At 51.5% G+C, this 25,469-nt stretch overlaps 1 protein-coding gene across 2 annotated transcripts in view; it reads right to left on the bottom strand.

The window, feature by feature from the left end:
• TNKS2 (tankyrase 2) overlaps positions 1 to 25,469 on the bottom strand; it is a 689,601-nt gene that overhangs the window by 423,409 nt on the left and 240,723 nt on the right. For both annotated transcript variants that reach the window (XM_085605833.1, XM_085605841.1), the window contains exons 16-17: positions 18,945 to 19,164; positions 18,287 to 18,396 (exon numbers count right to left, since the gene is read on the bottom strand). In XM_085605833.1, coding sequence (XP_085461959.1) covers positions 18,287 to 18,396; positions 18,945 to 19,164 — 330 coding nt within the window. The remainder of the gene's footprint in view (positions 1 to 18,286; positions 18,397 to 18,944; positions 19,165 to 25,469) is intronic.

The following is a 25,469-nucleotide window of genomic DNA, read 5'->3' as shown; positions in this document are numbered from 1 at the left end:
ATATTTTAAGATTTGAAAAGTCCACACTTAAAAGAAAGAAATTTCAGGAAAAAGCCAGTCAATGTTACCCTATGAGGAAAATAGAGTTAGCGGTTTAAGGGTAAGTACTCGACTGGCAGAGTTGAGGTTCTGGGCATAGACTCAGGGGTCCCCCAGGGTCAGGGTTGATTCAACCTCAGCGACTCTAGGGCGGCCGCGTGCAGAGAGAGTTAGGCACAATGTTATCCTATGAGGGATAGGGGGGCCTTGGTTGGTGGCTGCTGACTGGCAAGCCACGCGGCTGTGGGAGCTGGGTTCCTGGTAACTTACTCAGGGCAAGTGGGGAAGTAGGTAGGTGTAGAGTTTTCACTGCCAGGGCCACTCAGGCGGCTGGGTGCAGAGTGCTTTTGAGCCTTCGGGCGCTCAATTGATTTCAATGGGAAATCTCCGGTTTAGAAAAAGACTGCAAGCTCGGGGACGAGGATTCTTCAGTTGCCTCCACCACTTCTAGAGGTAAGTTGGGTAGTTGGAGGATAGGTAGGTACCCCGGGATTGGGCACAGGGGGGCCGCGGGGCGCCGCGTGCAGGGGTGCCTTTTGGTGTCGGGAAATCTTACCCTCTGTTGATCGCGGAAGGGGGGGCACCTTGTTCTGAGGCTGCAGGCTTCTTTAGGAGTGTTGAGGGAGGTCCTTGGGTGCCGGACTCAGGGTCACAGTCGCCGTGGGGTCGTCCTCGGGGTCTTTGTTCACTCCGGCACTGGCCAGGCTTGGCTGGTGCAGAGTGTGCTGGGTTCGCGGTTCCGGGCTGCTGCCAGGGATTAGAGGTAGGTTTTGAGTAGAGCCTCTACTCATGGGAGTCCCAGGGGCTTAGAGCCAAAAGGTAGCCAGGTCCTCCGGGGTTGGTGAGGTTGCTGGCCACAAGAGATGCCGGGTTGGAGCAGGAGCAGGTTCGAGGGTCGACAGGCCGGTAGGGCTAGGGCCAAAGCAGTTGGTGTCTTCCTCTTTTTAGCAGCTGCAGGGCAGGTCTTCTTTCTTCTTGCTCTTTGTAGTTTTGAATATGGAATCTGGGGAAGGAAGGTTCAGGGTGCCCCTAAATACTAGATTTAGGGGCGTTACAGGTAGGTGAAGGGCAGGGACCAATGGGTCCCTGTCCTGGGGTGGGTACACCCCCTATCCTGCCTCTCTACTGTGGGAGGGGGGCAGTAGCCTAGTCCTGATAGGGTAGGGCTCCCCATCTTCAAGATGGCGAGAGCCCGGAGATGTGCTTCACCTCGCCTCCCCCACCTGAGGGGTGTGGTTGGCAGGCTGGCACATCCCCTGTCCTTATTTGGGGTTGCCGGACAAAGCTTCCCGCCAGAGTGGGGGGTTGCAGGGGCCTGGGGAAGCTCACAGAGGCGGCATGCCTTTGAAGCTTCCCCCTGCCCATCCTGGGGGAGGAGATTTAGCACCTCGCCCAGGATGTGCATTGTTGCAGGCCCAGGAGAGCAGGGGCTCTCCTACCCAGGGGTCCAGCAACATGTCTGCTGGGTGGCAGCCTCAGAGCAGACGTGGATTGTAGGTTAGGTTTAAGGAGGCACCTCTAAGATGCCCTCTGGGGCGCTGGGTACATTAAATCCCACACTGGCATCAGTGTGGGTTTAATGTGCTGAGAAGTTTGATATCAAACTTCTCAGTCTTTAGTGTTGCCACTATGGTGCTGTGGAGCTCGTGTTTGACGAGCTCTCAGCACCAAGTACTCTTAAATGGCAGCACTGCACTGACAGTGCTCAGGAATGGACCTGGGCACTGTAGGGGCACAGGGCTCCTGCTCCTGTGCCCACACCATTGGCATAAGGCACCCATCTAGAGGGGTGACTGATGTATGCCATGGCAGTGTAGGTGATGGGCATGGCACACAGGAATGTGTGTCATGTTGACTTTGTTTTTGTCTTGCACCCAAACACTCAGCCTGCAAAGGCAGTGTGTGTGTGTGTGTGTAAGGGTACCGGGCCTCTAAGGGTGACACAAGGAGTGCTGCAGCCCTTAGAGGCCTTCCCTGGTCACAAGGCCCTGGGTACCTAGGGTACCATTTACCAGGGGCTGACATGTGGCCAGGGTTTGCCAATTTGGGTTTGTTTTAGGAAAGAAACATAGGCCCTGGGCACCTGATTGTCAGGAGTCCAGGCCACACTCAGTCAAAGTACATTCAGCAATTCAGCAAAAAGTGGGGGCATACCATGCAAGAAAGATGGCACTTTCTCACAAGGCGGCCTACCACAGCAGGAAGACGGAACGAAGTGAGAAGCCTACAGTATAACCCATAGGAAAAGTCCTCAGAGGAACAGAAAATATATGAGGAAAACTCCATGGGAGCCTCCGAAACTTCCTGGGCATGTAAGAGCAGCTACATAATAGCTAACGAATACCCCACAGAGGTCACATCCCTATAAAAAGCAAGGGGCACCTCTTGAGACAAGCCCACAGGCAGAGGTAAAAAAAAAAAATGTATAAACAGCTGGCCCAGCAATACCAAAGGGAGGGAAAACCACGGCTGATCAGCAATACAACCCGTCTGGTAAATAACGTCTTGAACCCAGAGACTGAACCCAGAAAAGCAGTGACAATGCTGCGTACGAAATCAAAAGTCCGCCATAAGGACTAAAAACCATGGGAGTCATGGGAATCCAGACATGAGGCGCTGGACCGCCGAGTCGGCATGCCAATTAAACAGACTGACCCCTTCAAAGGGCAGATCCATGAATCGCTTCCGAACATTCTCCGGGAAACTGCCATCGCGTAGCCACTTATTGCGACACAGAGCAACTGACCTGGCCATAGCTCGACCCACGAGTCAGTGGTGACCATGGCCGACCGGAAGGAAAATTACGCCATGTCCCGGCTTATTCGAAATGGCCGCACCAGGTCAGCACAGGGGCCCTCTGGCAAAGAGGGGAGGAGTTGCTCGACTGAGTCCCAATGGGCATAAGTAGTCCGAGCAAACATGCAGGACGTGCTCAGGGACCTAAGACCTGAGCTGGTGGACGCAATGACATTGCGGCCACACAACTCCAACCACCTAGCCTCCTGAGTGGGAGGAAGCAACGGAGGAGGAGGGGATGGGCCACAAGTCCTTGAGCCCTAGGATGGAGGGACAAACAGGTAGGGTAATCTGGAGCCGGGCGATGGCGATGTGCCATAGCACGACCCTTGCGGTCCCCCAATGAGGGCCTGGCCAAATCCCCAGAAGGACATCATGTAATGACCCGCCAAAAGGCAACAAGGGCTCCACGTCCACCGTGCCCTGGTGGAGAAGATCCAACAAAGGATCTGAAGTCAGGGAGACAGAGGGTGGTTGCATCTGCAAGATATCCTCAGCCCTGCGAACCGCCCTTGCAAATGCTGCGCTAGCCTCCGTGGCCATCCGAGGCGGTGACAGCAAGTCATCTGTAGGGGACGGCTGCAGGCTAATCCGTCCAAAGGACAGAGGCTCCGCAGTATGACGAGCAGGCAAGCGGACCATGGGCACCTGCTCCGGGGAGCAGTCAAACAACCCTGGGGGTGGAGAAGCATCTGGGGTCACGTCCTCTACCAACAGAGGAACAGCCGGGGACAGAACCAGCGTCAACCAACGTCAAAAAGGCATTGGATCGACGTAGATGACCCCCGAAGAAGACTCATCGGACCGGCGTCGACTCTACTTCCAGTGAGAACCTGCAGGGAGGAACGACGTCGACTCAGAGTCGAGCTCCGCACTACTGCCGCATTCAGGGACGATGCAGGGAGCCCCACTGGGCTGTGCGAAGACACTGCAGGAGGGGCAGATGTCAGAGTGGGATGCCCCTCCGGGCCGTGTCCCGTCGTCACAGCGACTCCAAAACCGGAGTGCAGGCACTCGTTCGGCGCCGTGGGCGAACCTGCCGGCGAACCCACGACCTGATTCCCTACACCCACTGTGGGGCCCTAAGGCGCACCAGGGAGAGGGGGTGACCCCAAAAAAGGCATGCAGGGCCCTGGAATAGGCCTCCATCTGGGTCAGAGTCGCCCCATCACCAGGAAATGGTGGATAGGTGGAGGTCAACTCCTGAAGACCCATGTCCGCTGAAGACCGGGAGTAGTGGGCCCAGGCGTCACGCTTCCGCGAGGTCGACGACCTCCGTGACTACTTCTGGGGCTTGCCTGAGGCGGACGAGCGACGTCCGCGGGAACGACTCCGGGACCTGTCCCAAACAGGAACATTAGCATGGGATTAAGAACTGCGCCCCATGGACTCCTCCGCTGGAGACGGAGACCGGCGCCGCGAGGATATGGACAGGGACAACTGGGTCGATATCAACTTCATCTGTCGTTCCCACAGGGACTTCGGCTTCAGCTGCCGGCAGGCGTCGCACTACATGGAGTCATGGTGCTCACCCAAGCACCAAATACAGGTCTCGCGTGGATCCGCCGCCATCAGCCGCGTACAGGTCTCACACGACTTGAAGCCCGCAGGCATCGACACACTGGTATGGACGCGAAAAGGCATCGTGAAGGTTTGAAGAACAAAAAAACAGGCCAGAGGAACCGCTTCTCCCGGATCCGCGTTGGGATGCGGAAAACTGACGTCAGCACACCGGGAGGGGGGATGGGGGCCTTATATGGCTCCATTGACGTCACTTTCATGGACGATGTCAGGACGGAGCCGGACGACGTCAGGACGGAGCCAGGCGATGCCATCCCCGCCGAGGTACTGCTGGGGAAAAAGTTTTCCGGATCCGGTCTCACGCCTGGGGATAAGGAATTTGCGGCTAGATATACGAGCTATTTACCTTACGGTAACAATGTATCTGGTAGAGACGATTCTAGCCGCAGATTCCTTCACGTAGAATTATCCCCAGGCGTGAGACTGGATCCGGATCCTTTTTGCCAGAGCAACCCTGCGCGCCAGGGGGCGGGGCAACACCACGCAACTCCGCCTAGGCGTCGTCCGCGTACGTGACGTCAGCGAGGTCACATAAGCCCCACCCCAGCGCGCCTACGGCCGTTTTCTTCGGAGAACTTTTCCGCGCCACAACGCGGAGCCACCAGGCAAACCGTGGGAGCAGGGGAACAGTGTGCGAAAGAGTAGAAACAAAGAATGGAGACAAGCGACACCATAAGGAGCGGTGCAACACTGCAGCCTTCAAAGGCAGGGGCGGAATAAAGAACAGAGCAGAGCCCAGAGCAGCCACCCTGCCAGCATGTAACCGCCTTCCACCCCCCTCCCCCGGGGACAGGGAACAGATGTAAAGGCAGGACACCTATATCAGGCCTACAACCCCCACCAGGAAATGGGGAAGGGGAGCCAGCCCCAGAACGGACAGGACAACAACAACAACCCTCCAAGCCACCCCAGCACAGAGGGCAACCATCCTCCAAGGAACAAGGGCAGGACATGGCCAGGTGACCCCAAGACAGAGGACGGCAGAGGGGCAGGGACCACCTGCAGCAAGAGGAAGGGAGGGAGGGCCGAGGTTGAAGGTAAACACCCCCCCAAACCTGGAGCAGCCTGAGTAGCGGGGCACAGGGGCACCATAACCCCATCCTCCAGAGAATCAAGGGGAGGAAGGAACAGCAACAAGACGGAGAAACCCGCAAAGAGCAAAGGAATGCACGGACAAGAAACGCAGCCCTCCATCAGGAGGCGAGTGCCAAGACCAACCCACGGGTCCTCGCAGAACGGGGAGGAAGGGCGGGCCGTGAAGGAATCTGCAGCTAGAATCGGCTCTACCGAAGGTAAGTAACTCGTACATCTGATAGAGACTACTAGCCGCAGATTCCTTCACGTAGAATAGATAACCTAGCAATACCCATGGGGAAGGAGGATCTGCGAAAGGACCCCCCAGTCATAACAGGACAGAGGGTCACACAGGGGACCAGACCTGCGGACTGGGCAATAACCCGGCCCCTTCCAGGCAAGAACACCACTGACCCCAGAGGGATGGGGGAAGAAGAAAAGGGGGGGGTGGCCTTCACACTCACGATAGAGAAACCAAGGGCCAGGTCAGAGAGGCCGCAGTACCCCCACACCCCTTCAAGGCAATAAGCTTCCCTCCAAAGCCAGGGGAAGAGCCCAGAGGACCCAAGGAAACGAGGGAAAAGAAGGCTGAGCCACAACAGACGGAAGGCCACAGGCCAACCAGAGCGGCGCTAACAGACCAGCACCAGAAACAAGAAAAACAGCCCAGGCCCCCAGGAAGATCGAGTGGGCAACACCTGACAAGGGAGGGCACAGAATTATCCCAAGCAGGGAGAAGAGGAAAAGGGCCGGACACACCCCCACGAGGGGCCGCGCACATGCCCTCAAGATGCAAAGCAACATACAGAAACGCCACGGAGAACAGGCACCCAAGGGCCACAAGAACTCCCCAGCAGAGCGCAAGCTGTATGACAGCTACCACTACTCCACATAGGGTACGTTAAGTCCCAAGACATGGGAACCCTCTTTGGAAGAACTTCTACAACAGAGGAAAACAAAAGAGCCACTGGGAAAACCCCAGTGAACGGCTTGATAATCAGCCCAAAGAAAACAGAAGGCCTAATCTCTGGGCCAAGTCTGCGTAACAGTTTCTAGCAAGAAAAACGCACACACACAGCGAACAAGGGCCGTGCAGCAGCCAACAGCGCCAAAGTCCCCACAAGGAGGACTCAATGGACAGAAAAACACTCCACCACAAGAGCGATCTTCCCAAGAAGGACCAGAACCAGCTCAACTCCTTAATCACTGAGGAGGAGGAATATAAGGGGGGGGGGGGGAGGAGGAGGACGGAGCCAAGCCAGGAACCTTTGGATGGCGGAGTCAGCTGGGGCATGAAACAACAGGCTACCATCTAACGGGAGATCAAGGATCCGTTGCCCAAATGTTTTCGGGGGAAGACGCCGTCCCGAAGCCAAGCATGGCGACTGAGAGCGACTGAAGAAGCCATGGCCCAGCCCAGCACCTCCGAGATGTCCAGAGCGGAGTGAAGTATAAACGCCGCTAGCTCCCTGCCATCCAACGCATGACGCCGTAAGTACACCTGAACAGCCTCCTGAGAAGCTGCGGACCCCAAAGACTCAGAGTCCCACAGACAAGAGGAGGCCCAAGCCAGGATACACAAGGTGTTGCGCTCCCAAGAGTCCAGCCAGAGGGCCTACCGGGAGGGCGGAGTCAACAGCTGTGGCAGGGAGGGATAAGCAGTCCGCAAGAGAGGACTGGCACCAGAGGGGTGGAGGGAAAGACACGCAGGGTCACACAGCGCCGGAAGGTGCCGGTGTAGAAGGTGCTGAGGCACCGGATCCCCTGAGGCAGGACGCCCCCAAGCCCCCGTCACGGACGAAAGGAGCTAACCCACAAAGGGAAGCAAGATCTCCCTCCCCATCAGAGCCCTGGTGGAGAACCTCCAAGAGATGATCCGTCGGAAAATGAGCAATCGGGTCACCCATGCGCAGAATATCCACAGCCATGGACACCGCGTGAGCAAAGGCCGCACCCACCTCTGTAGGGCCCCGCGGCGGAGAAAGGAGCTCCTCCGTGGGCGACTGCTGCAGACTAAGGCGGCCGTCCCCCAAGCCAAGCGGAACGGGCAGGGGCCAGACCTGGGAGGCAGAAGGAGCCGAGGAATGGGGGACCTGCTGCTCCTCCGGTGAACACCGCGGCCTCAGAAGCAGCGGGGAGCCACCCTTCGACTATGCCGGTGAAAAAGACACCACTCGGCGGCCAGACTCTGGGGAGGACGACACCAATATGCAGGCAGCCTCCAGGGAAGAGGGAGCGTCCGAAGACGACTCCGCAACTCGACGCCTGAGGCAGAGTGGTAACGCCAGCCTGCGTCGAAGGAGACGCTGGATAGGGCTCCTCGAAGTCACACTGCGCCGGTGACCGGAGAGGGGCCGGAGTCACAGGGGGCGGTGTCGGAATGGCGCCGATTCAACCTCCGCCGAGGCAGCCGCCTGCATGGAGGGACGAGAAGGACCAGGGGAGTGACAGGAAGCACCCTGCCAGCCTCGGCCCAGTATACGACCGAGGTGGTCCGGCGAGCCATGCGGCGCCGCCAGGGCCGACCCAATCTCCGACTCACCCCCCCGACAAGGCAGCCGCCTGCGTGGAGGGACGAGAAAGTCCCAGAGGAGGGAGAGGGGTTCGCGCCCAGCCTCCACCCAGAGCGGGATGAGGAGAGTCTACCGACCCCTGTGGCGCCGCCTGGTCCAGCAGCCGCCAGCGCCCTAGCGGCATCACCTCGGCCTTAGACACCTTGTCAAGGGACGAGAGGGGCTCGGGGATGCGACCCGAGCCCCGGCGACCTCATGCGACACCACAGGGACTCCCGCGGGAGTTTACGGCGAGGCAGAGACGCCGTGGTGTGAAGGAGGGACCCCAGAGGAACCGCACTCTAACAGCACCACATCCTCCAACCCTGGATCTGACCCAGTCAGGGCCGGAGCCACCGGCGGCGCCGTGGAAGTCCCCGCGCAAGGCAAGGGAACCGCGGACGCCCCAGGAGGGAAAGGAGGAGGAGACGCCAGCGAGGCCTGCAAAGCCGCCGCGTATGTATCCATCTGGACTCTCGACGCTCCATCACCGGGAAACGGTGGGTAGGAGGACACGCGGGGCCGAATCACCCGAGGAGAGTCCACGCCCCCAGCAGGCCAAAACCCGGCCCCCGGGGACAAACTGCGACGCTTACCCACCGGTGAGCGACGCTCTCGCGACATCAGGGAAGGGTGAGGACGACGACCACGTCCGTATCTGAAGTGGTCTGCCGAGGCTGATCGAGGGAAGGAGGTCGACCTGGAGAGACGCGCTGAGAGAAGTTTCATTTGGGCCGTGATCGTCCCCCAAACACCACATGCAAATGCAATGAGGGTTCGTCGCCGACATAAGACGCCCATACGACGTGCAAGCTTTAAAGCCTGGCGCGCAGGGATGCTGTGGCAAAATGTTTCCGGATCCAGTCTCACGCCTGGGGATAATTCTACGTGAAGGAATCTGCGGCCAGTATTCTCTATCAGAGGTCTCTGACAGATTCTGCAGCCGCGCAAAGACATAGTGGAAAATGCATGGCAGAAGAACAAGACAAGTGGAAAGAACACACCACAGAAACATAGCACAACAACAGCCCCCAGAAGGGCAACCGGTCCGAGAGACCAAGGCGGAATGCTAACGACAACAGCTAAAACTGCTGGGCCAAACTCTCAGCCATTGAAGTAGGCAAGGCAGAGGGCTTCAACCAATAGATGATAAAGCATTGCAAGCAATAGCAACAATCAAGAAGGATCCCCGTGCACCATCTGCCGACTTGCACCAGTGCACCAAGCACAGCATAAGGAGTCTCCTATAAGGGCGTTAGAAACATAATGAGGAATGCCTGTAAGAAAAAAAGACTAAGCACCCTGTCGTACAGGGAACAAGGCAATAGTGCATCTGCACAATACCATGAAAACACCCCAATCAGAACCTGGGTAGAAAGCAAAGAAGACTATGCAGCCACCGGTGTACACACCAACAGGGTCAGAAATTAAGATGTGTCCAAGAGAACAGCCAGGGACCACAACTAGTCATTGACAAGGTAAAACGCAGAAAGAAATACCTACTGGAGCATGGCACTCCACATACGGCACGTGGAAGGACAAGTGAAAAGATGCCAACTGGCACAGCCGCATAACAGTCCACATAGAAGGGAATGCAGGAGACCATTCCCAGCCCAACCGAGTACTGAGAGAAGACGACGACGACGGTATGACAATACGGTATTAAGATTACGCTCCATCCAGACTATCCCGAAAATGGCGCAAAGTGGAGTAGGCTTGAGAGCCAAACAAATATTGACAATTAAAATAAATTTCTAAGGTTTCAAATAGGAAATCTTCTTACAGAGCCTCCTTATGTAAAGGCACTCCATGGTAATTAGCTGCCCTAGCAATTAATTCATGATGTGCAGTATCTTCATCAGGAGAGGAAGGGTGTGCTGGATATAGATCAGGGTCTGTAGCTTGCTGTGGATCTATACTATAGTCATCCCATGGATCTGGTGGTGGCGGATTATAATTAAGGCTCCTTGTTTTCCATTTTTACAGATAAATATAGACAGAAAACAATGTGTTTTCTGTCTGCATTTATTTTTAAAGGTGGATAAATACAGAAAATCGTGCTTCTTTTAGGTGACTCTCCGTGCTGTCTTTCATGAATTATAGGCCAGCAGCTGAGCAGATGGACAGCATGGGGAATTGAAAAACAGGATGACATTTCTCTAAATAGCGGCATAGGTCAACATACATTTATGGTAGAATGCTAGAATTTATCAGTGGATTTATTGTTATGCAACATTTGGCAGCTTGAATATCTAAAACAAGGCAGACATCAAATTATGAGTGCATGGCTATCAGTTAAATAGATGTGGAAATGTACAGTTTTACAACTTCATTTAACACAAAATAAATATGTATAAATACAGGCGGAAATGGCCAAAAATAAATACTATAAAACCGGGAGCCCTAATTAGAATTGCCATCATCCTCCTCTATATCAGGTTTGTGTTAGTAGAACCTGATGGTGTAATGTGTAAAGGATCTGTATCTGGTATAATGGGCCTCTGTATTGAATATGCTACTTACCAGTATGCATCTGTTCTTGGCATGTAGGGCTGCTGACATTCATATCTGTGCATAGATCGCCGCCTAGTGTTGGGTCCGGATGTTTGCACGTTGTTGTCCTGGAAGAGTCTTCGAAGTATCACGAGATAGGTGACTCCTCCCCTGGACCACAGTGCGCATGGGCATCCTCTCCATCCCCAGATTGTTTTTCGCCATTGTGGCAGTGATGGAGTAGATACAGAAAGTGATGACCATGCTTGCAGTAATTCTGAGAGCTGCAGCTGCGACAGGCGCCGGGGAGGAGGGAGGGCGATATGAATGTCAGCAGCCCTACATGCCAAGAACAGATGCATACTGGTAAGTAGCATATTCAGTTCGAGGCATGTGGGCTGCTGAATTCATATCTGTGCATAGAATACATAGCAGTGCCCTCTATTAGCGGCGGCTACCCGTGCCAGCTGCAGCGGTCTGAAAAAGTGTTTTGAGAACAGCCTGTCCTACAGCTGCCTGCTGTTTTGAGTGTACATCTACACAGTAGTGTTTGGTAAATGTATGTATAGTGGACCATGTGGCTGCTCTACATATTTCCTGTAAAGGAATGTTTCCCAGGAAAGCCATGGATGCCCCTAACATTCGTGTTGAGTGGGCTCGTGGGGGAATCGTTAGTGTGCGTTTAGCTTTTTGATAGCAAATTTGAATACATTTAACGATCCATCTGGCTATACCTGCTTTGGAAATGGCGTTGCCCTTGTGTTGTGGCGAAAAGGCAACGAAAAGTTGTTTTGTCTTCCTAAAGTCCTTGATTCGGTCTATATAGTACATGAGTGCCCTCTTTACATCTAGTGTATGGAGCATTCTCTCAGCGACATTTTGTGGATTTTGAAAGAAAACAGGCAGTTCAATGGTTTGATTCATGTGGAACTGCGATATTACTTTAGGCATGAATTTGAGGTTGGTACGTAGTACGACCCTGTTTGCGTGAACCTGTATGAATGGCTCTTGAATGGTTAGTGCCTGGAGTTCACTAACTCGTCTTAACGAAGTGATTGCTATTAGGAAAGCTACTTTCCAGGTGAGGAATTGAATCTCACATGAGTGGAGAGGCTCGAAGGGTGGACCCATGAGTCTGGTGAGGACCAAGTTGAGGTTCCACACCGGTGCTGGTGGGTGTCTTGGGGGAATCACTCGTTTAAGTCCTTCCAAGAAAGCTTTGATGGCAGGCACTCTGAATAAAGAGAGGTGCTGCCTGTTGGAGATAGGCTGCTATTGCGGTTAAATGGATACGAATTGAGGTGTATGCCAGATTGCATCGGTATAGGTGTAATAGGTAACAGATCATGTTTTGAATGGATGCGTCTAGCGGGTTAATGTTATTGTTGGTGCAGTAAATGACAAACCTCTTCCATTTAGCTGCATAGCAAGCTCTGGTAGTGCGTCTCCTGGCCTCCTTGATGATCTCCATACAGTCAGGTGGCAGGTTTAGGTAGCCAAACTCTAAGACTTCAGGAGCCAGATTGCCAGGTTCAGCTGTTGCGGATCTGGGTGCTGAATTTCGCCATGGCTCTGCGTTAAAAGTGCAGGTTTTATCCGCAGCCTTTGATGCGGCACCACGGAAAGTTCCAGAAAGGTGGTGTACCATGACTGGCGCGCCCACGTTGGAGCAACTAGGATGAGTGTCAGAGAGTGCTGTCACAGTTTGCGTGCCACCAGCGGTATTAATGGCGCTGGGGGAAAAGCGTACGCAAATCTGCCGGACCAGTTCATCCATATCGCATTGCCCTGCGACTGTGGATGTGGGAACCTGGCGGCAAAGCTTTGGCATTTTGCGTTTTCGTTTGTGGCGAATAGGTCTATCTCTGGATGACCCCACTGTTGGAAGTACGGTTGGAGTACTGATGGATGTAGCTCCCACTCGTGCATCTGGTGGCTGTGTCTGCTGAGCAGATCCGCTATCTGGTTGTCCGCCATGAGAAATATGTTCCTCTGAATGGCCCACTTCAACATGCTCTGAGCCAGATGAGGCAACTGTGGAGAGTGTGTTCCTCCCTGCTTCTGTATGTAGTACATGGCAGTCATGTTGTCCGTCCAGATCAACACAACTTTGTTGCACAAGTGTACTTTGAATGCCTCATGGCTAGGAAGATTGCCATCAGTTCCAGAACGTTGATGTGCATCTTCTTTTGTTGTGTCGTCCATAGTCCCTGCACTGTGTAACTGAGCACATGAGCTCCCCATCCCTGGAGAGAGGCGTCCGCTGTCAGTATTATTTGTGGAACAGGCTCTTGGAACGGTCGGCCCTTGCAAAGGTTTTGTGCATCCACCAATGCAGAGAGTTGTATGCCCGACCGCTCACCCACACTAGGTCTTTTAATTGCCCGTGAGCCTGATTCCATTGACGTGCCAAGCACTCCTGAAGCGGGCACATATGTAGTCTCGCGTGCGGGACTATGAAAATGCAGGAGGCCATCATGCCTATCAACTGCATGAACACTCGCGCAGGAAGGGAGTGTTGAGGTTTGAACTTTGAGATCAGCAGTTGCATGCTGTTGATCCTCACTAAATTTGGCTGAGCTGTGGCTGCCAGAGTGTTTATGGTCGCGCCCAGGTACTGTTGTACGTGTGCGGGTTGGAGATGTGATTTTGGGTAATTTAGTGAGAATCCCAGACTGTGAAGAAGGTGGATGGTGAGGGACATGTGGCTGGCGCATTGCTGGGCTGACTTTGCTTGAACAAGCCAGTCGTCCAGGTAAGGGTAGACGTGAATGTGTTGTCTCCGTAGATGTGCAGCCACTGTAGCTAGGCACTTGGTGAAAACCCTGGGTGCTGTTGTCACGCCGAAGGGGAAGACTTTGAATTGATAGTGCTGTCCCTGAATAGTGAACCTGAGATATTTCCTGCGTGATGGGTGTATGGGTATGTGGAAGTACGCATCTTTGAGGTCTAGTGTGGCTAGGAAGTCTCCCTGGCTGAGCAGCGGGAGAACCTGCTGTAGGGTGAGCATATGGAAATGCTCTGACAGAATGTAGTGGTTGAGGGGTCTCAGGTCTAGTATAGGTCTGAGCGACCCATCCTTTTTTGGGATTAGGAAGTACAGAGAGTACACCCCTGTCCCCTGCTGGTTGATGGGCACGACCTCTATTGCACCCTTTTGCAGCATACTTAGCAGCATACTTAGCACTTCCTGCTGCAATAATGCTAAGTGCTCTACGGACATAGGACGGTGCTTTGGCGGTATGTTGGGTGGAGTGGAGGTTAATTCGAGACAGTAACCGTGCTGGATAATGTCCCTGACCCACCTGTCTGTGGTGATGGTTTTCCACATGGACAGAAACCGCTGGAGTCTCCACCCGACAGGTGTTATGTGGTCGGGGGGAAGGGAGAGGGCGTCACTGTTTGTTTTTGGGTGAGGACCTGGTGTTGCCGTAACCACGTCCTCTGCCCTTGGTGCTGGAGCCACGATATCCGCCTCTGTTGGTTTTATCGTAGGTACTCTGTGTGCCCCCTTTAGTGTATTGCTGCTGTGACCCCTGGCCTCTAGCTGCTCCTCTATTCCCGGGGCGACGAAAGGCGCCACTACGAAATTGCTGCGTTTGCAGAGCCCCCATTGACTTCGCAGTGTCAGTGTCTTTCTTTATTTTTTCTAAGGTGGTGTCAACTTCTGGGCCGAATAAGTAGTCGGGGTTGACTAGCTGATTCAGGATGTTGTTTTGAATCTCTGGTTTGAATCCGGAGATTCTTAACCAAGCGTGTCGGCGTAACATGACGCTGGTGTTAATTGCCCTTGCTGCAGTGTCGGCAGCATCCAGTGCGCACTTAATGGATGCGTTGGTAAGGAGTTGTCTCTCTCTGATGAGGAGCTCCGCTGCCTCTTTGTATTCATCTGGCAGATGCTGGAGTAGTGATTCTAGCGTGTCGTAGTGTGAACGATCATAGCGGGCCACGAGGGCCTGTGTATTGGCAATGCGCCAGATGTTTGCTGCTTGAGCTGCAATTCTCTTGCCTGAGGTCTCCAGCACCTTGGACTCCTTGTCTGGGGGAGGAGCATCACCTGTTGTTTGCGAGTGGGCTCGTTTGCGAGCGTTAGCAACCACCCTGGAGTCCAGAGGTAACTGACCTCTAATGTACATAGGGTCTCCGGGCGCAGGTTTGTATTTTTTTCAATCCTGGGGTTTAGCACCCGTGCTCTGGTTGTTTCTTTGAAAATGTCCTTCGCAGGTTTGAGAACACCTTTCAACATGGGCAAAGTTTTGACAGTCCTCTCGGAGGAGGCGAAAGTGTCCACTAAGAAGTCTTCCTCAACCGTGTCAGAGTGGAGTTGTACTCCATGATTGGCGGCAGCACGTTCTAGGAGGGCATTGAAGGCAGCAGTGTCCTCGGTGGGAGATGTTTTAGCGCCGTAAAGCTGTGTGTCCTGGGCATCTGGCGCGGTACCCTGGTCTGTAGGGTCATCCCATGCTTGATCTGGGTCCTGCTGCTCGTCAGGATCGATATCCCTAGGGTAGGTGGTATCATCACCCATGTAGTCCTTCATTGCGTCCGTTTCGGAGGGCGTAGGAGAAAAGGACTGGGGATCCCGATAGGAGGTGTGCAAGCGTTCATACAGAACCGGTTCCGACTCTGCTGGCAATTTATGCTTCAGAGGTATTCTGTAGGAGTCCAAGGCTTTCTCTGGAGTGATCTTCCGTTTTCGGAGCATCAGTCTACCAGTGTCGGCGTCGATGAATTGTGGCTGTGGATGCTCAGAAGGTGAGTGTCCAGTAGATGGGGACTGTGTCTAGCAGACACGTGTTCGGATCTCGAACATCTTCGGCGCCGTGGATGGCGGCAAACCAAAAGTGATGTTGGTTGGTGCCGAGGGTGCCTTTGGAGCCTTGTTCGTGTCGGGGCCCGACGTGGATCGTAGGGCAGCCCGTTCTCTGATGCGTTGCAACGACGCCGCGATATGTCGCACCAAGAACGCCGAAGGTTCTTTGGTGCCGGTCGGTACCGTGGAGGTAGGCGCCGACTGCTTTGGAGCCACAGGGTCATCGATCCGAAGAGAGGTATCAGCGGTCGTCGGAGTCTATGACTTGGCGTGTGCCGCCGTTTTGGAAGTGGACTCAGATGGAGCGGCCATTTTGACTTTGGTGGTCGGGGCCAAATGTTTCGGTGCCAGGGGCCGAGGCGCTTTAGTGGGACCGAGGGCCTTCCTTTTCGGGTCGGTACCGATATCCGCTGCAGCGAGTTCGGTGCCGAAATCCCTCTTAGTGCGTTCGGAGCCGATGGTCTGTGTTGGCGTCGAAGGAGTGGAGGTCTTCGAGGGCTTCGAGCCGATGATGGCCAGTTTCACTTTTGGTTTCGGTGGAACTGGTGCGACGATCGGTTTCGGTTTTGTTGAAGGGAAACCAGTCGTCTTTGGCAATAATGGCTCGTGCTGGATGTTCGAGGCCGGGCCCGAAGGCGGGGCCGAAGAACTGTGGGATTGATCTCGAGTAAGGCCCGGAGGCGATCCCTTGACCTGAGCCGTAGAACGACGCACTTTGACGGCCTCCGTATCGACGGGTAGGCCTGGCTCTTCGCTAGAGCTATCTTCTTCGGCCCCAAAGGCCTCATCGTAGTCTCCTACCTCGTCGACGGCTTCTTCCCTGTGAAAAAGCACTTCATCGGCGTCTTCCGATCGGGAATCTTGGTCGGAAGCGGGGCTGGAGTTTACTTCTTCCACGCTCTCAACATCTTCGTCCTCGGTGCTGAAGATGTTGGCCGGGGCAGGCGCCGATTGCTGCGCTTCTAATCTCGCTGCCCGTCGGTTCCGGACAGTCTTCTTCGATCGGAATCGGGCACAGGCCATACATTTCGATTCGTCGTGATCCAGTGAGAGACATTTGTTGCATACCGGGTGGACGTCGATGTGTGGGTATTTGGCGTGGCATAGAGGACACCATTTGAATGGGGTCCTCGATTCCATCGTCGATGTAAGGTCGATGTTTGGACCTGGAAGAAGTTTCTAAACTAATTAAGAAAGCAGTCGATACCGAACGGGAACAGTACCGACGAAAACTAAAGGCCTTTTGGCCTTAAACTAAATATTCCTAACTTGAGCTAAGATAAGCACATCCGAACCCAATGGCGGAAAAAAACAATCTGGGGATGGAGAGGATGTCCATGCGCACTGTGGTCCAGGGGAGGAGTCACCTATCTCGTGATACTTCGAAGACTCTTCCAGGACAACAACGTGCAAACATCCGGACCCAACACTAGGCGGCGATCTATGCACAGATATGAATTCAGCAGCCCACATGCCTCGAACTCAGTGTCTGTCTTTCTTTTTAAAGGAATCACTGTTTTAGCTGTTGTGTCCAGTATTAGGATGTATGCTTTTGTTTAGGATCCAGCTTTTCCTTAATTTTCTCCAAAATTGCTACGGTGACGGTAAGGGAGTGCCTTTTTGTTACAGCTCCGAAATTTCCGGTGCCGAGCTGGATTTTTGCTTTTTCTCTTTCGTCCAAGATGTTTTGGAACTGGAGGGGTATCATCTCTGTTTGGGGCGGAGCCGGAAGGCTTGACTTGCTGTTTCAGGGCCGAGCCGGATGGCGGGGTGTTTGAATAAGAGTCTAGGGCCGACCATGGCCTGTTAGAAGTGGTGGCCCAATAACCTTTTGTTTTGTTGGATTGGTTAGGTGGGCAAAGGGGCTTTGGTACTCACAGCACCCTGTCCAGCCATAGCGTCTTGGGACTCGAGTGCGATCTCCAATTCAGAATCAAAGTCCTGGAGGGAGAAGATCTCTTCTTCCTCCGCTGACATTTCTTCATGCTCCTGCTCGAGGTCCTCACCAAAGGTATCAGGGGTGTCCTGGGTACTTTGTCACTGCATGTATCTCCGTCAAGTCCGACAGTCCCACAAAGTCCTTTTGGAACGGAACGACCGACACGCGTCGAGGTCTTCCTTTTTATGCTCCGGGGAGAGACAGATTACAGACCTTATGCTGGTCGGTATACAGATAGTTGGAGTGGCATCGAGGACAGAATTGAAACGGCATCCGTTCCATTGGCGGAAGGCTGGACGCTGGTTCTTGAAGTATAAGTCGAGGTAAGAGGTAGGCTCAAAGGCCGCAGTTAGAGTTTTTTCGATAATATAGACAAGGTTTTCTCAGATTTCAACACAAGAAGGTGGAGACGCAATCAAATACAATACCGACGAGGGTAGGGTGAATTGCATACCAAAGGGATCCAGATTAACAGTTTTAAATCGGAGCGCCGCAATACACGTCCGAAGCCGATGGCGGAAAGAAAACAATCTTACAATGGAGTTGATGTCCATGCGCACTATCACCGAAAGGAGGAGTCACCTTACCTTGTGACTGGAAAAGACTTCTTCAAAGAAAAACAACTGGCAAATATCCGGACCCAACACTAGATGACAAATGTATGCAATGCATGTGTATCTACAGCACACATGCCTCGAACCTGGTTTGTCTAGGGAGCACTATGATTGGAGCAGACTTCACTTGTAACTATTGCGTACCCAGTTTTTTTTACATCCACTTACAGGTGGACTATTGCTTATGAAAACATCAAGCAAGTGTGTTTTTTCACTGAGGTTGTGTCTACTTTTTACAAAAGCATTTTTGAGTTCACTGAGCATACACATTGGAGCACTTTCTGGTACTTGATAAACAGGCGTTAGATTGTGGATTCATCTTTTTACTTATTTGGTCTTCCACTGAGCAGGATAAATACAATATGCAGCAGCACAAACTACCTACCCCGTATGATGCCGCATTATGCAAAGGTATTAGGCCTCCTTTGTCTTGAGCATTTACATCAGCCCCATTCTGTAACAGGAATTCTGCAACTTCCAAATTGTTGTAGCCAGCTGTGGAGACAAAATTTCCCATACTTAACTTACACGCTCATTCTCCAAGTTTAACACTCTTAGAATATTCTGCCAACATAATTTTTTAGGTCTCACCTGACCCAGCGCATGCGCTGGTCTGGCGAGACTTTATGAGGGATCAAAAAAGTCCTACCACTGTAGACTATAGCTAGAGTGCATGTGCGCGCGCGCCTCACTTTCACGGCCGCTTTGATCTCCGTGAGCCAGGTTTTTTTTTTCCTGTTTATTACTTCTATGTAGTAATGGTGGCACCCATGCGCTGCCAATACTACAGAGAAGTAATAAACAGAAACAAGCATTGGCATAGTCAATAGGTCTTGCTTTTTTGACCTTATAAGTATTTAGTTATGCAACTGTTGCACGGCTAAACACTTATAAGGTCCCAAAAGCGAGACCTATTGGCTATGTCAATGCTTTTACTCAATTGGATTGAATAGGTATAACTTTTACAAGAATTTACTAGTTTGCTCTTTAAAAAAAATATTTACTAATAAAAAGGACAAAAATGAAGATAACCAAGCACCAACCTGCAAGATGCAATGATGTTGAATGTCTGCCTTGAGTGTCTCTACAATTCACATTATGAAGTGAACATAGCTTCTTTGCTCTGACCACACAGCCTTTCTTAGCAGCATCTAGCAATGCTGAATCCCCTCTTAACAGGTCTCGAATATCTGTATCACTATCTTTAGCCAAGTCCAATGGCGTGTTCCCATCTCTATTTTTCTTTGTTCGGTCAGCTCCATGCTGTAGAATGAAGAAAAAAAAAAACCACACCTGAACCTACAAGTATAAAACTTCAAAAAGTATATGATCAGCGAAAGAGTTCAAACAATCAAACGAGTCTCAAAGAACTACAATTTCTAAAACAGAATAAGGAATACAATTGATAATCAAAGTATTCATTATTGTTTCTCATTGGAAACACTTGTACTTAAAAGTCATAATTTTGTACTAACCAGCTTCACTAACTTAAGTATTGTTCAAAATTAGATACCCAGCTTCACTCTTCAGTGTTTGAAATATAAGTACGAAGCTGTTCAAGTGCTACATTTTCTATTAACTCAGCAAGCAACCAATGAAACGCTTATTTTCAAAACATCTTCTGTGGCATCCCAACCAATACGTCTCACAAATCTGTGTGGGATTTAAGTTTTAAACAGCTTATTTTGTGTTGTGTATGCCTTTTACATGACAGTACGTACATAATCAGTCAGGTGTTATTAAACCTGCGTAATATTCCCCTGTTGCATTTCTGTCCATGGAATTAAATTATTAACCAACACTGCACCTCCTGGTGTTGGGATTAGGTACCTTCTCTGATGTTTAACCAGGATTAATGTATGCCTAAAACCAAGCACTGTTAAACTAAGGGAGCCTCCAAACGCAAGGAAGAGAATTTATTCTACTCTAATTTGCAAGTACCGGCAATATTTTTCAAAACAGATTTAGAGCATGTGGATAGCTTTTGCAAGTGCAGACATTTCCAAAAGCACATTATGGACAGCCTAGCCAAAAATATCACATGCACTCAACCATGCATACGAAATTACTGTAAAATGAGGATCTTTATATAATATACCAATAGGATATCCTGTGCAAAGAGTCCAGGTATTCCCTTTTAAGTGGAGAGGGGCTTGCTCTAGCAATCCCCAAGTGCTCTTTTAGGGAGTAGTTTGGTCAAGCAGCCTCAGGCTTATCAGAGGGTAGTGTTAGAAATCTGCAAATACAAACAGTCCATAAATGGCACACACGAGTCAATAAGGAGATCCACACCAATTTATAAAAGTAACACATCTTTATTTATATATAGAGATATATTGAGGAACCAGGACCAATAAGATCGGGTAAGTACGTTTCAAGATAGGAATACATTTAGGTTTCAAAAGTGGACAAAGTACAATTTTCATAGGTGGCAACGTTATCCTATGGAGGAGAAACAAATATTGCGTACAAGTTCTTTACAGCGACTTACGGGAACTATCCTCAGGACTTAAGGAGAGTACAGGGCAAGGTCCATGGGTGCACCAGCAGGTCATCTCCAGCAGCACTACGGTGGCCGGGTGCAGTGGTGCAATACAGCATTGGGTGCCCAATGTTAGTCAATGGGGGTCGGTCTGGTCAAAAAGAGGCTGCAGGTTTGGACTGGGAAATCAGTTAGGTTGAACTAACAAGGTGGCTCAGGTCTTGCGATGCTCAGGGAAGTGGGAATACCTTTGGTCCTCTTCTCCACGGGCCAGGGGCAAAGGGTGTAGAGGTGCTACGAGTCTTCATCATCGGAGACACTCACAGTCTGCGGGCTGCACACAGAGGCAGCAAGAGGCATCAAGGAGGTCTCTCCTGGCAAACCCAAGGTGAGCTTCTTCTCTGGAGGGCTGGGGGACCACACTGGCAATGTTGGCCCACTTCAAATCGGGCTTGGAGTGACAGGTGCGGTGGCGCTGGCCGGTGTGAGGTTTACGTGGTTTTGGAGTCCTCGCAGTTCTTTCTTGAGTACCTGCAGGGGAACAGCTCCGCCACTCCACTGGAGTTCCTGGGTCTTTGTAGAAGTGCTGGCGGTCCTCCCAGGCTTTGGAATGCACAGAAGCTTGCAGGGTGATTCGATTTTGGCATAATTGTCAGGAATAGGTGAACAGGCTGGGCATGATGGCGCCAAGTCAGATGCTTCTTCCTCAGTTCTTGCTTTTCACAGCTCTTCAGTTCTTCATTTGGGCCAGCAGGATACGATTTCTTGGTGCCAGGATCTCTCCTAAATACTAGATTTAGGGGCCTTGGGAGAGTGTAGGGTCACAATGCCCCCTATATGACAATTTCCTCTGGGAAGTGGACATAACCCTTTCCCAGAAATACAAATTCTGCCATCACAAAGAAGGTAGACTCTGTAATTTTGCATTTACTTCAGGTAGCCTACGTTAGTGGTGGGACTACCCTGAAAGTGAACACGCCTCTCAGTCTCCTAATTTTCCTGCCTGCCAAATGCTCCCTGGGCAGGGGGGTGGCTGATTGGCATCTTCTCCTGTGAGGGAAGCCAGATTGGCATACCAAAGGCGGTGGGCTCTTGGAGCCCGAAGAGTTGGAATGCTAATTTGCAGGCTTATACCAACCACAAATAAAGAGTAAGGTGTTATCTTTTGTTAACTCTGCCTACCTTTGGGGTTCCACTGGACTCTGTGCACACTATACATCATTTTGGTATAGTATATAAAGAGCCAGCTTCCTACACATTTGCACCTGTATCCCTCGGTGCTTCAACTCTAACACCCTTGATGTGGCTGCTGTCTGTACTTTTCCAGATTACTGGTCCAGACAGCCAGGGCAGCTACATCCACCCCACACTCCGAGACCAGAGTTGCTTCAGTGAGCTCTCTGAAATGGTCAGAGCACACCTGAGATCCAATCTGGAGACTTACCACTGCATTAGGTACTGCAGGTGCACTAGAGGAATTCTTTTTGGGACAGATAGGGTCTCCAGTTACCTGCTTATTGACCTTGCAATGAATCCCCAGGCGCCAGACTGGAATCGGAAAGTTTTCTACAGCAGTAACTCTTGCATCAGTAGAGGGCATCGAGTGACTCTGTAGCGAAGTCTTCCACCGGATGTGACATTGACAGTGTCAATATTAACCCTCCTGTGACTATTTTTGGCGCCCCAAAACGCAGAGCCACTTGCAGAAACTGTTTATGGAAACTGTGTGCATAAAGAATTTACTTTTTGTGAATTTGTTTTTGTTTGTTTTAAAAACCTAATGAGGCACGGGAAAGGGATATGGTAGACGAAGGGGTAAAGCAGTTCGCAGAGGAGGGAGGATGGGTGGGTTGGAATGGAATCTGCAGCTAGATGCAGTTTAAACCAGATACAGCATTACCAAAGGTAATTAACTTATCCACCTGCAAATTCCTTCACTAGGATTAATCGGTCTATTAAAACAAGAAACAAAAGAGGAAAAGAGAAAAAAAAAAGAAAAAGAGGGGGGAGAGGGAGAGGGGGGAGAGGGGGGGAGAGGGAGAGAGGGGGAGAGGGGGGGGAGAGGGAGGGGGGGAGAGGGGGGGGGGAGAGGGAGAGGGGGGGGAGAGGGGGGGGGAGAGGGGGAGAGGGGGGGAGAGGGGGAGAGAGGGGGAGAGAGGGGGAGGGAGAGGGGGAGAGAGGGGGAGAGAGGGGGAGAGAGGGGGAGAGAGGGGGAGAGAGGGGGAGAGAGGGGGAGAGAGGGGGAGAGAGGGGGAGAGAGGGGGAGAGAGGGGGAGAGAGGGGGAGAGAGGGGGAGAGAGGGGGAGAGAGGGGGAGAGAGGGGGAGAGAGGGGGAGAGAGGGGGAGAGAGGGGGAGAGAGGGGGAGAGAGGGGGAGAGAGGGGGAGAGAGGGGGAGAGAGGGGGAGAGAGAAGAGGGAGAGAGAAGAGGGAGAGAGAAGAGGGAGAGAGAAGAGGGAGAGAGAAGAGGGAGAGAGAAGAGGGAGAGAGAAGAGGGAGAGAGAAGAGGGAGAGAGAAGAGGGAGAGAGAAGAGGGAGAGAGAAGAGGGAGAGAGAAGAGGGAGAGAGAAGAGGGAGAGAGAAGAGGGAGAGAGAAGAGGGAGAGAGAAGAGGGAGAGAGAAGAGGGAGAGAGAAGAGGGAGAGAGAAGAGGGAGAGAGAAGAGGGAGAGAGAAGAGGGAGAAGGGAGAAGGGAGAAGGGAGAAGGGAGAAGGGAGAAGGGAGAAGGGAGAAGGGAGAAGGGAGAAGGGAGAAGGGAGAAGGGAGAAGGGAGAAGGGAGAAGGGAGAAGGAGAGGGCGAGGGCGAGGGAGAGGGCGAGGGAGAGGGAAGAGGGAAGAGGGAAGAGGGAAGAGGGAAGAGGGAAGAGGGAAGAGGGAAGAGGGAAGAGGGAGAGGGAAGAGGGAGAGGGAGACACACAGTCAGGTATGAGTAAAGACGACAGAATTGAAGTCTGCAAATATGAAAAACATGGGGAAGACACCCATGGCAGAAGAATAAAGAGGTGTTGGATAGAACTAGTCATATAATCATAATACTACATATCTTCCCCCAATGGTAACAGGACCATTAGTTGATGGGGTTAAAGGCCAAGGACAATAGCTAATACCGCTGAGCCAAAGCTCCTTGCCATTGAAACAAACGATGTAGAGAGCACCAATCAATGCCTTAAAAAAAAGCAGTGCAGTAATTTGTTGCAAAATAAAAATAAATAAAAAAAAAAAAAAAAAAAAAAAAAGTGTGACCAATAACAATTTTGCCCTGGACTACTCGTGGTCAGAGAAATCACAGAGAGAAGTGAGCCCTCTGGGACTATTCAACATAGAACCCACAGAAAAGGAAGGGCAAGTAACTGCACAGCAACAAACTAGTGATGGTGCCTCAAGGACCCGAGGAAAACCGCAGCAATGTAAACAAAAACACACTTCCGCCTAAGAAATGCGGGTGTGTGCAAGTGTGTTGCGGGTGTGTGCAAGTGTGTGTGTGCGTGCGTGTGTGTGCACGTGAGTACCCAAGAAAAGCACATATAAAGGTTCACAACATTAGTCATGGACCGAAGATGTGACAACAGCGACCAGGCAAACAGCCACATGGTACCATATAAAAGAATAGAGGGAGTGGAAGATATCACACACCCCAGAAAAATAAAAGCAATCAGACATAAAACAACACTACTGAGTGAATAATTACAATCAGGCGGCTGTAAGATAACTGAAAAAGAAAACAGCAGGTGAGAAACAACTGCACTAGACTATAGAAATGAAGACCACTATCTGGGACTGTAAAAGGAGTAAGTTGAAAAAAGGCAAACACAGGGAAGGCCTATTCAGGTAACCAGTCTCCATCTAAAAGAAGATTATCAGACAGAAAAAGGTACCTGGCTGAAGCAGCGGTTAAAAGATAGTAAATAGTGTTGGTCCAAAACCAAAAGATCAGTACAAACAACAGAAGTAACCGATGGAGTGGCAGAGCATACAGCACAACAAGTGTGGAGGACATATAAGAAATGTCTTCATAGAAGACAGGACCCATAAAATGGCGGGAAGGTATAATTTAAACACAGCAAGAAACCTTTAGCATACCACCACCATGGAGGAGAAAGAACCCTACCTCTGCCAAAGGAAGGGAAGGGGGAGAGAGAGAGAAAGAAAATTCCACAATCATTTTTTTTTTTTTTAACAAATCTTTATTGGATTTTTAACTTATTTTACATAACCCAACCACCACCCATCAGCTTACAGGCGTTACAATTTGTTTGTATACATATACATTTAACAAAAGACCACATCCATAAACACAGAGCCATGGTACACATTGTGTTTTCCAATCCACCCATCAACCAGGTATTGCAGTACCTCCAGGAATGGTACTCTCTCCCAACCTAGAAACAACAATGCTCTTCAAAGAAAGACGAGAAAATTAAAGTAGCACTTCACTGGCAAACTCTGTAAAGTGATGCTGGTGTATTTGGATGTAAAAAAAAACAATCTGGCCACTTTGCAACCCCTCTGTCTTGCTATTATTCTCATATAAGAAATTCTATTTCTCTACATGCTGCTGCACTTTAGATTTGAAAAAAAGAAGGGCATTTCTCTGCATTTTTGGAAACATTTCACGGGGAAGCAACTAGAAAGACGAGCGTTTTTCAAATTTGGATCCATTTCACAGGGAAGCAACAACACGCACACAGGAACGAAGCCGAGCCTCGAGGCATGCCTGGGCATACCAAAGTGCCCCCACCCTAACCCAAACCCACCGATGCAAACAAAAACACTCCCCAGCCCCAAAACTCACCTTTACTCCCCGACGCGCAGGAAGCCATTGCTTCCTGCGCCACGGAGAGCAAACGGGAAACCTCCAATGACGTCAGAGCAGCTCGCGCGCTGACGTCATTGATGATGCGGGAGGGGGGGGGGGGGGCAGGGGGAAGGTCTTCCCCTGCCTTCCCAGTAAAAAAAAAAAAAAAAAAAAAAAAAAAAGATCGACCACTCACGGGGGGAGCGCCAGCGCTTCCCTCGTGGGTGGGTGTCATGACGAGATGGTCTCGTCATGGGCACAGCGCGACTGTGCTCCATGACGAGACCATCTCGT

Source organism: Triturus cristatus, chromosome 1_2 (genome assembly GCF_964204655.1).
Source record: "Triturus cristatus chromosome 1_2, aTriCri1.1, whole genome shotgun sequence".
Taxonomy (NCBI): domain Eukaryota; kingdom Metazoa; phylum Chordata; class Amphibia; order Caudata; family Salamandridae; genus Triturus; species Triturus cristatus.
Note: the sequence above shows the minus strand (reverse complement) of the source record. Positions and strands in the feature narration are given on the sequence as shown.